At 33.5% G+C, this 14186-nt stretch overlaps 2 protein-coding genes across 3 annotated transcripts in view; both read left to right on the plus strand.

The window, feature by feature from the left end:
- The window catches only part of LOC100175574, an 11802-nt gene extending 3840 nt beyond the window's left edge, over positions 1-7962 (plus strand). For both annotated transcript variants that reach the window (XM_026840789.1, XM_009859453.3), the window contains exons 6-10: positions 1803-1859; positions 4560-4722; positions 5340-5473; positions 6053-6193; positions 6716-7962. In XM_026840789.1, the coding sequence (XP_026696590.1) occupies positions 1803-1859; positions 4560-4722; positions 5340-5473; positions 6053-6193; positions 6716-6919 (699 nt within the window). In that variant the 3' untranslated portion in view covers positions 6920-7962. The remainder of the gene's footprint in view (positions 1-1802; positions 1860-4559; positions 4723-5339; positions 5474-6052; positions 6194-6715) is intronic.
- A 387-nt stretch (positions 7963-8349) lies between these two features.
- On the plus strand, positions 8350-13100 carry tardbp (Tardbp protein). The gene is given in 6 exon segments (NM_001078362.1): positions 8350-8602; positions 8908-9054; positions 9389-9579; positions 11183-11320; positions 11813-11975; positions 12414-13100. Coding segments are annotated over 6 exon segments (1323 nt in total). The 5' UTR covers positions 8350-8433; the 3' UTR covers positions 12929-13100.
- The last annotated feature ends 1086 nt before the right edge of the window (positions 13101-14186 follow it).

Genomic DNA, 14186 nt, shown 5'->3' on the forward strand with positions numbered 1-14186 from the left:
ACCCCCCCCCCAAAAAAAAAATATATATATATATTTTTGAATATTTTTGATTAAACCCCCACCCCCTTATTTTTTTTTCTGGCTGCGCAACTATAAATACCTATACATTTCATGTGTGAAATTAATTTAACGTAGCGGTGAAATGTATTGACTATTGAGTAGTGCATTTATCCCATTAATCCGTGAGGCCTTGGCTTACTTTTGATTGACATGCAACTGTAGTTTACTCATGTCACCCCAGATTCTGCTAAAAGAATTAAAAAACATGGCGCCTACGGCCTATGGCTTATACAGTCAGAATAGCAAGAAATTTTTGTTAAATATTTTGTTCTTTTAAATTTAAAATTTTAATAAAAATTATGTTGTTTTAGTTCAAAAAATTTATGTTCTTTTGTTTTAAAAATTTTGTTAAAATTATGTTGTTTTCTAGGAAGATGACACATATGCTAAAGTGGAGGAACCATCCAAAGAAAACCCTGTTCGGCTAAAAATAAAAACTCTTGATATTCCAGAAGGGAGTGGAGATTCCTCATTTTATGCCAAGGCGAGTGTTTCATACTTTATATAGAAAAGGGAAAGGCTCATTTCATACTCATATAATGCTTTCTTAAGGTGGCTGTACACAGTATCCGGAATTTGTCTGTTTTGTCCGAATTTTGCCGCATGCGAAACTCGGTAATGGGTTTGCATACGAATTCGCATGCCAGATACTTTGTACAGCCACATATAGTAGCAAGGGAGCCAATAGGTGCCAAACTTGCAGGTGGGGTGCAGGGATAGTTCGACATACATTTTTATGAATTAAATCTTATTGATCGTAATGTTTACTGAATAATGAACGCTTTTTGTGAAAATATTTATCATATTTTTATGAAATATTTACTTTGGTTGTAATGTTGACTGATTAATCTGGTGCGTGGAATTCTTGTGTTGGTGTGCCCACCCTGCCACCCCAGGTTTGGTGCCTATAATTGGCTGTGATAGTGGCATACATAGTAGCAAAGGAAGTCTCATTATACTTTATGTCATGCTGCTTCTGCTACTATTGTATTAACCGTAATCAGCATTGTCTGGAGATTAGTTTGTTTGTATCACTGGGCGCGACCGTCCATATTTGCCCCGCCTAATATAGCATCACGTGTGTAAAGTAAAGTGATTTATAGTTAGTTTGTGTTCTGTGTACACACACCAAGTTGGCTGCCACCAGGGTACCAATTATGTACTTGTACTTGAAACAAAAGTGAATATTGTTAAAGTGCTTTCTTGCAATATACACTCCTCACCAAATTTGCTTACCAGCATAGGTGTACTTCTTTTTAATTTCATTTTAATTTTAAAGTTTTACAATTCTTGTCAAACTAAATACCAAAGAGAAACTAGTTCAAACAGTTTGTTTGTTATCGTTTTAGCCTTTAAATATCCATGATAGTTATGTAATATAATATATATACGATTAATTAGGGCTGTTAATGTATATTCTTTAGTTTCCTATACCTCTTAAAAATATTGACCCACAAAACCTGTTTGTAAAAGTTGTAAATCCGGACAGTGACGGTTACTCTTAATAAAAACCCGGACTCATCCATAAAAATCGGAATATACTTTAACTTTATGCACGTCTATTGGTGCGTAGTATATATTAGTTATAGAGTTCAAACCATGTACCAACAGAAGATTACAATTTACGCGGTCATTTCTGATTACATGGTATTGAAGATACCGTTTTAAAATTGGTTGCCCAGATTTTTTAAATACTGTCAACTGTCCTACCAAACTTTAATTTACCCGATATATTTTAACAGGTGGGAGATGGAGAAGAAAATGATCTTTACGCTCAAGTTGACGATACCACTCTTAAGGTTAGAGTTCTAATTTATAAATTTAGTCACTTCCACTTTGGAAATTTCACCATTGAATTGCATGCCTTTGTAAAACAATTAAATCAAAGGCAGTATCCCCTCCATGTAAAAGGGTCATACATGTCAATCAGATTAACTGACACATTAAAATCAATTGTGAAGGGAATTTGAATGGCTGCAACTCGCTTTTGGCTTCTGTTCCTGTACCATGAGGCTTAAGACTCCATTGAAAACTATTGTTGTTTATTTTAGATTGTAAGTTTTAGTCAACCAAAATTAGTATGTCTATATTTAGATCTGTCTATTGGTTTTCTGTTGTTTTTGGTTTATATTAAAAGTTATTGTTGCCAATGGGCTTAAAACTTTATGAAATTATTGTTTTAGCATATTTATACTTAGATCTGGCTTCTGTTTTTTTGTTGTTCTCGGGTTATATTGAAAATTATTGTTGCCATTGCGCTTAAAACTGCATCAAAAATTTTTGTTGCCGCCTTTGCATTGTAAGCATTATTCAACCGAAATTCATACACTTAAATCTGGCTATTAGTTTTTTGTTGTTTTTTTTGGGTAACATTGAAAATTATTGTTGCCTATGTTACATAAAAGGAGGCATTATAGTAGTGCTAGACTGCTAGTGTTAATCTTTAACCCTTTGTATTGTATGTCACATTGTTTGTTTGTTTGTTTAGTGATTAACTGTGTTGTTTTGCATATAACAGTAGGACTCATTGGTTGAATGGTGCCCTGTTAACGACGTGATACATGTTATATCATTATTTTGTATACGCTACTTAATACTGACGTAGTTACTACTTAATAGTGATATGCTTCTAAATACTATATTTATTAAGTCACTATTGTTTTCTTTTGTGTAAACTATATAATTACATATATTAGAAATATCAGAAATTTGTATGCTATGCTAAATACTAACATGGTAACTACTTAGTATTATGCAAATAATATCAACCTATATTAAATGGGTCATTTCGCTTTTGTTTTTATATTCTACATTAGCTGTAATAATAGGAGGTAGCATATCATTCTGTTCCCTATTTTATAGCGGTGATTTTTTACTTTTTCATCACATATTATTCTTGTTAGGAATCTATGTAGGTTAAAACTGCATGACCAGCGTCTATATTAAAATTAAAAACATTTTTTTTCTTGGTTATGACAATAGCAGTTTGATAACATCTTTAAATTTATTTTTTTGATTAAAATTATTAAAACCACTGTTTGGTATCTTTTATGTGTCGGCCAATTTGAGCCTTTTCACTCAATTCCTTACATTTGTAAGCTCTGTAAAGCCATATGGTCTGTTTCTTATCTTAACCACTGATGTACTTTGATAAATGTGGGTGATTTCCATTGGTTATCTACATTATTTAAACAGCCGTTTTTCCTACAATTTTAGTGGGTCGTATTATTTCCGGGGGGTTTGTGGTTGTTGAGTAAATTGATAGAAATATTGTTGTTTTACATTTCACTAGGTGAATAATTTTAGTTATAGAACATAGCCTATAAAAATACAGTGTAATCGCTTTTATACCCTATCATTGTATCATAACATCAAAATTTAGAATTTATCGGTTATTTAGACATACAAAACTATGTGACTTTTAATATTTCGGAATTATCATTAAATATGCTGTAATTTGCAAAAGGAAAGATAAATTATTTGGGAAATATGTTCTTTCACAATCATTTATTTATGTACTTTATGACTCTTTAAACTCTATTAACTGTAAACCCATTTTTCAGAACTAATGATTTATAAAGGGGATTTTAAAGTCTTATAAAATTTTATGAATCCATATTCTTACAACAATGACAGGTGGGGTATCTATAATTGGATACAAAATAAACACGAACGTCATTATTTTCTCATTCCTTGTTTGCTGGAATACTGAAAGTAGTTGCTTTTATCTATGGTAACCTATGTTGCCATGGCCTTCTGTGTTTGTATTAGAAAAGGTGATATTGGTATCTTATTGATTTTGAAAGGGAAAGAGATTTAACAGACATGATTTATACATAGGGTGATGGACTGATGGGTAATAAACATTATGTCATTAATTTATCAGGTTTAGGGTGGGAACTCCAGTGTTTATTTGTTTATTATTTCATTTTTCTGGTTATTTCGTTCCTGTAAAAAATTTTTTTAGGGAATTTTTCGTTTCTGTAAAAATGGTTATTCGTTCCTGTAAATTTTTTTTTAGGAAATGACAGTTTGTCTTAACAGTTGTCTGTTTTTTATACCAGCGTCAAATTTGTGATCATTCTTCAAGTTTGCCATTAATGATTTTTTTCTGTAGTATTACTTTTTGTAGGCACCGTACATTGAGGTGTTGGTGCCATTCCTGTCAAATCATTGCCACAACCTACTCAAGCCTAATATATCAACATAGCCTAGGATCCATGGCGTGCCACCCTGCAGCACCTAACATATCAACAATATAGTAATGTAGAATGTTCACTTGAAAAAATGGGCCAATCCTGGTCTAAACCGTAGAACCCATGGCTTGCCATGCTGCTAGACCTCATTCACACAGAATAGAAAGACATACACCTCGGAAATTCAGCCAACCACAAAGTTACATTCTTTCGATGTAGTAATTAGAATAGAAATCCATTATAAGCTTCTTTAACGTCAAGGTAAAAATATCTTATTTTTTAATAAAATATTATTTTTTCCAGGATAACCCCAAACCTATAGAAGGGGCACACGCGTCTCCCAGCCCCAGCACCCCCCTAAAATCACCTAAACTTGATTCCCCCTCGGACCCCAATTATGCAGGTGCAGAATACGCAACAATCGACAAACTGAAAAAGTCTGTTGCAAGTATAAAGCGAAAACCAGGTAAGCAGTTCATTAAAATTCATAAAAAGCATAGAGTTTTGTTAGTCTACTCTTTATATAGTTGCTGTCGGGCATATTATAATTGTATTTTGTCCTTTATGGCAAGAATTTTCACCCTGGTGGAACGACCTGAATAGGCCGTTAAAAGGACGGTTAGCACATTTTTCTGCCATTTTCCATACAAAGTTAAAGCCTGTGTCATGTCGATGTCCTATGACCATTACCACATAAATACAAGGGGTCAGGTTTTTAATAGTTTTATAAAAAGTATTCCAATGAATGAAAACTAAAAATGATTTTGTAAAAACAATAAAGAAAATTTTCACTAAAACTCTTTTCTTGCCTGGTGATCAATATTCATTTTTTTATTACTTCATTAATAATTAATTATTTAAATAATTTTATTCCTCAGCATTAAATGTCAATTCATTAATCACGATGATTTTTGCTGAAAGAAAAAAGATTTTTGTTGAGAAAACCTGTAACTTGCCAAGCTCCCTAATTTTTATAAAAAAAAGAAAAAATGGGATGTTTTCCACTTCAACTCTATTCTTACCTAGTCAGCAATATTCATTTTTTATTTAAATTTTTATTAATTAAGTAATTTCATTCCCCAGCATCAAGTGAACCTCCAGCCCCCCCAATCCCCGATCGTAACTTTGATGAGGAGGACTTGGATCCGATGGCTGTGGTCGAGAATCTTCCGTATGTTGACGACGAACTTGAACCCCAGGAGTCGCCCCCTATACAGGTTGGGTGGTTTGGTGTTTAAAGCGTATCAAACAGAAACAATCATATTTTTGTGTTTTCTATATTTTGAACCATATTGTACAAAAAGTTTGCTGTAAAAAAATGTACTTATTTGTGTTTACTTGTACCTCAGGAGTCGCCCCCTATACAGGTTGGGTGGTTTACTGTTTGAATTGGAGAAACTAAAATTAGTAATCTGTAATTTTACTAATTTACCTTTGGGTTTTATTTGTGTTTATTTTCTTTTTTTCAGATAATAACCATATTGTACAAAAGTTTGCTGTATAAAAGTGTATTTATTTGTGTTTATATTTGAGTTTTTTAGATTATAAACAGTGTTAAAAAAATGTTACTGCATAAAACTATGGCATTTTTTAACATTTGATGTATTGCATGTATTGCAATTTGCAACCATATCCATGTGCGCCATGACTCTGAAAGTTTAGGAACAATTTTATTTCCATCAGACTTGTACCTTTCCTTGACATGTGTGTCCCCAAAAAAGAATTATTTGTGTTTATTTCTGTTTTTATATCTTTATTGTGTTCAATTTTGACATATAAAGTGAATTCCCACCCAGGGCCCGATGTACGACAAACTTTGCGTTCGTGAAAGTTTGGACCACCTGAGGCAGCGCCAGGAGGTGGAGCAAGAGAGGCAACAAAATTACGAGAATATTTTAAAAGAGCCGCAAATGAATCCTGGAGATGATTATGCTCAGGTAATCTACATTGTGTTCTGTTACTTCTGCTACCAGGCATAATGTGAATAATTTTGCTACCAAAGTTGATGTGAAAAGATGTTAAACACTGTTGTTTAAATTTTTTTTTTTCTGGTCTGGTATTGTTGTTATTTGGGTGAATAATTTTCCTGATACTTTTCCTACCAAGCATGATGTGAATACTCTTTTAGCAGCTTATTTGGTATAAAAAACGCAGCATTTCAGCGTTTTTTTTTTTTTGCTACTTCTGCTAATGGCTGTTATTGTTGTTATTTGGGTAAACAATTTTTCTGTTACTTCCGCTACCAAGCTTAATATGTATAATCTTTTAGTGGCCCATCTGGTATGAAAACGTAATGTATTTCCGATGTTTCGTCTGCCATTCCAGAAGACTATTGTTTTTTTTTTCGGCTAAATTTTGGCTAATCGGGATTTCAACGTTCTATTCTAGTACATTTTTGCCGAAAAAGGGGAAATACAAGAAAAATATGCCTGTAAACAACAGTAATATATGTTTTCTAGATTGAGGAGTCCAACCCAGAAGCTTTATACGAGAGCTTGAGTGTCCCTGGTTCCGCAGATGGTGCGTTTGCTGGGAACCAACAGAATGGTTACGCCTCGATCGAGATACCAGAGATACTGGTCCATAACCCGACACCAGACATTCGTTTACAACCAAGAAGGCAGCATCATTATGAACAAATCGAACGCAGACCAGAAACGTGATATGAATCATATGATTTCATGTATATAGTTCACAAGCGTGATGGCGTGTAGCAAGTGTTATATTCACAGGATGATACTTTCATGGTCATGAGATGATATTTTCATGCTCATGAGATGATATTTTCATGCTCATGAGATGATATTTTCATGGTCATGAGATGATATTTTCATGCTCATGGGATGATATTTTCATGCTCATGAGATGATATTTTCATGGTCATGAGATGATTTTTCACATTCATGAGTTGATATTGTCATGCTCATGAGATGCCCAGCTTCTGAATAGGATTTCATTCATTTACATGAATCAGTATAAAATTCATCATCTTATATGAATAGCATATAGGTTTTAATAATGTACTTTACTATGCAGTGACTTTGTGTTTTTTAATTATTCTTATACAATGGGTATGCACTAATTTTGTGCGTTTCGTAATTCTTAACACAGAAGGGTATTTTGCAGATATTGAGGTAATAGTTGTTGGTAGTAATAACTTATCAAAAAAATAAAACGGCCAAAAAGTTTTAAAAATGTAGAATTGGACCCAAAATTGAACCATTTTAAATTAATGGTTGCAGTAAAATCACTGTAGCACAATTAGTGCAAGTTGTGTTTATATTTCGTTCGTAAAAATCTTTATTTATTTGTGTTTTGTCTGATTTTAATTCTCTGTTGTGTTGGTATATTAATGCACAATTCAGAAAGTGTGATATATTTAAATGCAGTTTGTGATGTCTGAACTTGGTGTAAGTGCATTAGAATCTTATTTTTATAAATTGTAGTATTGTATATAGGTATAACTTTAACACAAAGTATTGTTCCAAAAATCAGCACCCTAAACCTATTTAAGCTGTAATGCCCGCACACAAGAAATGATGATTTCTCAAGTGATTGGGAATTCTTGTCACATTTGTTTTATGTCCTGCTGCTTGTTAATAATTCAAAACGTACTGTGCTTGAGTGCTGCAGTGTATAAGGTTAACCAACCTTTTTTGGATTAAAAACTTAAACATGAAATTTTCCAATAAAAGTTTTTAACGAGTTTTGTAGCAATGAAATGCTGTTAAAACAGTAGTTGGCTGTGGTTTATCCCAATTGAAAAGAGAAGTGAATGCAGTAGGTCAAGGGGTGAGCTGCTTTTTGACTAATGTGGACCGAATTTGTATGATATACATATTTCAGGTTGTGCTTTAAAAGTTGGTTATGACAGTGGACCTTCAGAACGCCTTATCAACTAAATTTTGATTCATTTCTTAGTTTGTTGGGTAAAAAACAAAACCAATGGGTGGAAAGGTTTTAATTTCTTTGGTTTAACCAGAGTTACATAAACAATGCTCCCTAATTTTTTATTTAAATATTTAAAAGTCTTCCGAACACGCAAACGTGCAAATGAATATCTATTATTCTGTGAGATCAAAAATGGCCACCAAAATCTTTCTAGGTTGACTAATTTCGTTTGCAGATTTAGCGTGAAGTCCGCGTTGACAAAGACGTTTAGTTCCTCATTTCCTCAATGTCTGAACAAAGTTTTGATATCGACGAAACAAAACCGAAAGCGGAGATTCTTTGTACTGTCAAAATGAGCGCAAGTTACGTGAAAATCGCGGAAGACGAGCAAGAAGAAGAACCGATCGAAATTCCAACGGAAGAAGACGGAACTTTATATTTATCATCCGTTACTGGTATGATTGTTTTGATATTTGCTTACTTTTTTATATAGTGAGACTGCTGTACGTTTGGATATTCTGTTAAGCAATTTTTTAAGTGCCTATATATAATATAGCAAACCGTACAAAAGTGGCAACACAATTTTGACTTTTAACTAAAATTAGCACAATTTTGCTTCTTTGCAGAAAAAAAAATCATGCTTAGGGTGGTAATTGGGTACCTACATAATCAGAAGAAAAGTTATTCTATACTTTTTTTTCATTATTTTATTAAATTTGTATTTTTTACCCACTTTATAATTCATTTTTTTATCTTTCAGCCCAATTTCCTGGCGCTTGTGGGCTGAAATATAGAAACGATGAGACACACACACTTAGGGGGGTGAAACTTGTGGAAGGAATCCTCTACCCACCTGACCCACAACACATGTGGAAGAACTATCTATACGTTGTGGTTTATCCTAAAGGTCTCGCTAAGTTTTCATATGATATAAAAATCGTTGTTACTCTGCTGTGAAAAAACTAGAAATCTACTCAATCTGTTACCAAAAATATAACAAAAATTGTCAATTGCTTTAACCCAGTGGTCACTAATGGCTAGGGGTTGTCTAAATTGTCAGTCATATAGGAAAAAAACAATTACAAAGCTACATATATGCTAACTCGTAAGTGGGTACAAGGTGTATGAAACGGAACCTTCATGCTGTAACGACTGTCATATTTTGGCCACGCAAGATAAATAAGTTCATTCTTAGTCAGGACTTCAATTTCTGACTCCCAAGTATTTTTCATCTTTTTCAGGAGGCAACAAAGTCCGGAATGATTTCCCCGATAACAAAAGAAAGATGGAGGATGAAGATGTTCAGAGCATCAGGAGCAAACGACCCGCTCAGAAATGCTCCGATCTTATTGTCCTCGGTCTTCCATGGAAGATTGCCGAAGATGATTTGAAAGAATACTTTGCTAAGTACGGGGAGCTGGTTATGGTTCTGGTGAGTTTCATTAATGCTGAAGTGTGCTGTGGTCTATTCTATGTCATATGTGGGTGAGGTCCTGCACCACAAATGCAACTTATATAAAACTTTTTAACCAAATGCAAATATATCTGTGTGTTAAAGTGTGTGACACAAAAGTCCTTGGGATATATAAGTATGTTGCCAGCAACAGATAGTGGTATAGGCATCTGTGTAATATCTAACAATGGTTTGATTTTACATGTTGGTGAAATGACTGCCTTTAGCTATTGAAAACACATGCAGTATTTGAATGTGTTTAGCTGTTTATGTTTTGTTATTGATGATTATCTCAATGTGAACTGTACAGTTGGAATATCAATGAGATATGATTTGATAATATTGTATGATATGTTACTTACTATGTTGCTGATGTCTCTTTTTGTTCATGTTTGTGTCCCTATCCTTGTGCATATTCTTACTTCCGTATAATTTGTATGTTGTGCAATATGTCTAAACAACTTTTTTGTGTTCTGTGTGTCTATATATAGTAAGGGAAAGATTTTTTTTTCTACTTCCTTGTCTCATTTAGTAGTAAACAAAAACATTTGGATAAAGAATTATATAAAAAGAACATTTGGATATAATGTGCTAAAGGTGTCCCATCTTTCCCACTATATTCTTATTGAGAATACCTTTAAAAACCTTTTTTTAAGTATTCTGCTGTATTGCTGTTTGAAAGTATTTTTATTTGATTTGTGACGTCCATACATGACCACATGGTTGTTGTTTTTCTACTGTGTAAGTATCTGAGTGTACTGAAGATGTGTTCAGTTGAAGTTCTGACTGTGTGTTGAAGTTTATGAGAAGTTGGCTCAATGGTATGTATGTTTGTTGTATTTATTGTTAACTATTAGAAATTTATCTTTCTGTTATATTGTGCGATGTGAACTTACATTGTTTTAAACTTTTTGTATACTAAGTTTGTTGTTACGTATTTATTGAGAAGTTATCTTAATGTTGTTAGCAGTTCTGTTTACATTTTGCGATGTTTTTAAGTGTTTTTTTACCTTTTAATACTGTAACACTAAATACTAATTAAATTAAACCAGTGTTTTTTGGCATTACTAAAAACAAAAGTTAACATTTTTGGGAAAATACCAAAACAATCGAAAAAGAAAAAAAGGTCATCATAAAATAAACTAGTATCGTTTAGCGGTACTAAAGAACAAAATAATAATCTTTTTAAAGTAAAATGACAGAACTATCTAAAATGCAGAAGAACAATCATTAAAACAGTTAAAAGCGGTTACTTTTCACTGCTTAGTGCGTTTACCAAATGTTTGGTGAAATTTAAAGTAAAACACAAACAGTTTGGCCCCTATCAGTTAAAAACCACTGTTAGAACTTTAAAATTCTTACTCCTGATTTTAAAACATGACTTTCTGTTTTAGGCTCATCGAAGGTAAGAAGAATGGAGTTAAATTCACCACAAGAAGACGCTGAATGGGATTTAAATTTTTGTTTCGTCGAAATTTTTTTGCATTAACCTTTTTCTGAAAATCACTTTTATTTTGTGTTTTCCTATTTTCGCAGTGATTTTTCCTTTATTAAACAGAGTACCGATTTAAAAACTTTTCAGGTGAAACGAGATGAGAATGGTAAATCACGTGGTTATGGTTTCATCAGATTTTCATCATACGAGGTTCAAGAACTTGTATTATCACAACGCCATATCATTGGGGAAAGATGGTGCGACGTTAAAATTCCACACTCTAAGGTTAAGTTGCATTTTTTAACATACATGGTAACTCGTAAGCTGGCACGAGGTGTATGAAACAAAACACATTTGTTATAACGACTATCGTTTACCGGCCACACGAAGATTGGGTGAATTACATTTATTCATAATAATACACCCTTATTATTTTCGAAGTCTAATAAAATAAGATAAGTTCAATAACTTTCCCACCTTAGTGACTTCTGGTATAGATTATAAAAGGCATTGATTGCACAATCAGTGTTGAAAATAATTAAACCTGAATAAATGCCTTATTCTTTGTCTGCTAGGTGTAGCGACCACGCTTTTTTCTTTTAATTAAGTGTAAATATGTTTTTAACCATAAGCATGTTTTAACGACTGTTGTTTTGTCGCTACTCCTGTCTTTTTTTCAATCTTAGCTAATATTATCGGAGAAAAAAATTAAGTTATTATTAGTATGATAGTAAGCATTGATTTTTAAGTGTTAGCTGATTAACATTAACATTTCAGGATCAAAAACCAACCGTCAGCAGTAAGATATTTGTGGGCAGGATAACTGAGAAAATGACCAAGGATGAAATAAGGCAATACTTTGAACAATTTGGGGATGTGGACGATGTTTATATTCCCATCCCGTTCCGAGCATTTGCATTTGTAACGTTCCGTGACAGCAGTAAGTATATGAATGTAACTTGATTTCTCCTCGCGTGGTTGAAAAGCAACAGTCGTTATAACACGGGTGTTTTGTTTCATACATCTCGTGCCAGCTTACAAATTACCACGTATTCCACTTGTATATTATTTTTATGTTACATTATGCAAATTTACAGGCCTTATAACACCGGTGTTCATACACCTCGTACCGCTTACTTATTTTTATGTATGGCTGATAATTTGGACAAACCATTAGTGACCACTGGGTTGGTGCAAAAGTGATAAGTTTGGTGTGATAGTTAGTGGACACTTATTCTCGCACTTTATCTATAGCATGTTTTAACAACTGTTATTTTTCTGTTGCTTCCCTTCTGCTCGTTATTTAAATAACATGATCTTCGCTATCGTTTTCAAAGAGATATATAGTAAATGTTTTGTTAATAAATAATTTTAACAGATGTTGCTGCAAACCTTATTGGAGAAGACCAAGTTATAAATGGTGTCAGCGTGTACATTAACACTGCTGACCCAAAAGGTAGCAAAGAGACGGCGATGAAACCTGGAAATGAACGCTGGCCAAACCAACAAGGGTTCAACCCCAGAGCCATGCAGGAACAAAGAGGACAAGACCCTCGATATTTCCAAGGAGCTGGGCAGATGCCACATGCAGGAAATGCATATGGGGTGCAATCACCTATGGCAACGGGGCAAAATGTTGGGGGTAATTACCCTAATGTCCCGCAAGGACCTGGTTTCAACATGATGAACATGAACCCGGCAGTGCTGGCTGCAGCTATAGGCTCCTGGAACTCTATGTTAAATGGCATGTTTACTGAGAATTCAATGATGCCAGGTCAGGGTCAAGGCCAGGGTCAGGGCCGTGGTAATGGTGCTGTTGGCTGGGCATCCAGTCAAGAGGGGAAACGCGATGGCAGCCAAAGTTGGGGAAATAAAGATGAAAAATGGTCTTAAATAAATTGTACATTCGGTTGTTTTTATTGCTGGTAAAAAATGACGTATGAATTGGTATTACCAAGTTTAAGTCGTTCTGTCATGATATGTTTAAACGCCATTGATGCTGTTGTTAATTTGTGTATAAAAATTTGTATGTGGCAAACGCGATGATAAATTGTTCATACTGTCAGTTTCGTTGTGCGTTATTTTTGGAAAGTAATTCGTCAATGCTGCAGAATTGTGAAACCCGGATACAGTTTGCAAAAGCGGGACGCTTTTTCGGTACGGGACGGGACCATCATTAGCCCGCTTAACAACGGACAGACGTTGGTAGGTTTAAAAGTTTTTTAGAATGAACAGATGTGTGGGCTTTGAAAGTTTAGACCTGCCACGGCGCTTCGCGCTTGTATATACTTAAATTAATACCAAGGTGATCCTAGAATACAGATATTCTAGCGGCCATTTTTGATACCTTCTACTGGTGCCACTAACCTAAAATTTGGACACTGTACTAACTAGACCCCAGCGGTACCGATTCTAAAATCAAAAATTCAAAATTCGAAAAAATATTAATTATGAATATTAATATTCGTCATAAAAACATATTTATAGAATTTTCGCACGCACCAGCTTTGAATATGTTGTAGCGCTACTTAATAGCTACAAAATAAAACATTTTTTTCTTCAAAAAAATGGGGGCTTGGGTATGAAATATTAAAAAGTATGACCATAACTTGAATCATATAAATATTAAATTTTCAATTTTTTTTGCAAAAATATAACTTACGCATACATCTATGTTGGTCACTAACATACCATTCCCATTAAAAAAATAATTAATTTTAATTTTTTTTTAATTATGAATATTAATATTCGTCATAAAAACATATTTATAGAATTTTCGCACGCACCAGCTTGGAATATGTTATAGCGCTACGTAATAGCTACAAAATGAAACATTATTTTTTTCAAAAAAATGGGGGCTTGGGTTCAGAATACAGACAAGTATGAGTCAAATATCTCAAATCATATGAATATTAAATTTTCTAAAAATATTCGCGAAAATATAACTCACGCATACATCTGTGTAGGTCACTAACATATTTTTCCCATTAAAAAAATAATTAATTTTAATTTTTTTTTAATTATGAATATTAATATTCGTTATAAAAACATATTTATAGAATTTTCGCACGCACCATCTTGGAATATGTTATAGCGCTACGTATTAGCTACAAAATGAAACTTTCATTTCTTCAAAAAAATGCGGGCTTGG

This window comes from Ciona intestinalis, chromosome 2 (genome assembly GCF_000224145.3).
Source record: "Ciona intestinalis chromosome 2, KH, whole genome shotgun sequence".
Lineage (NCBI taxonomy): Eukaryota > Metazoa > Chordata > Ascidiacea > Phlebobranchia > Cionidae > Ciona > Ciona intestinalis.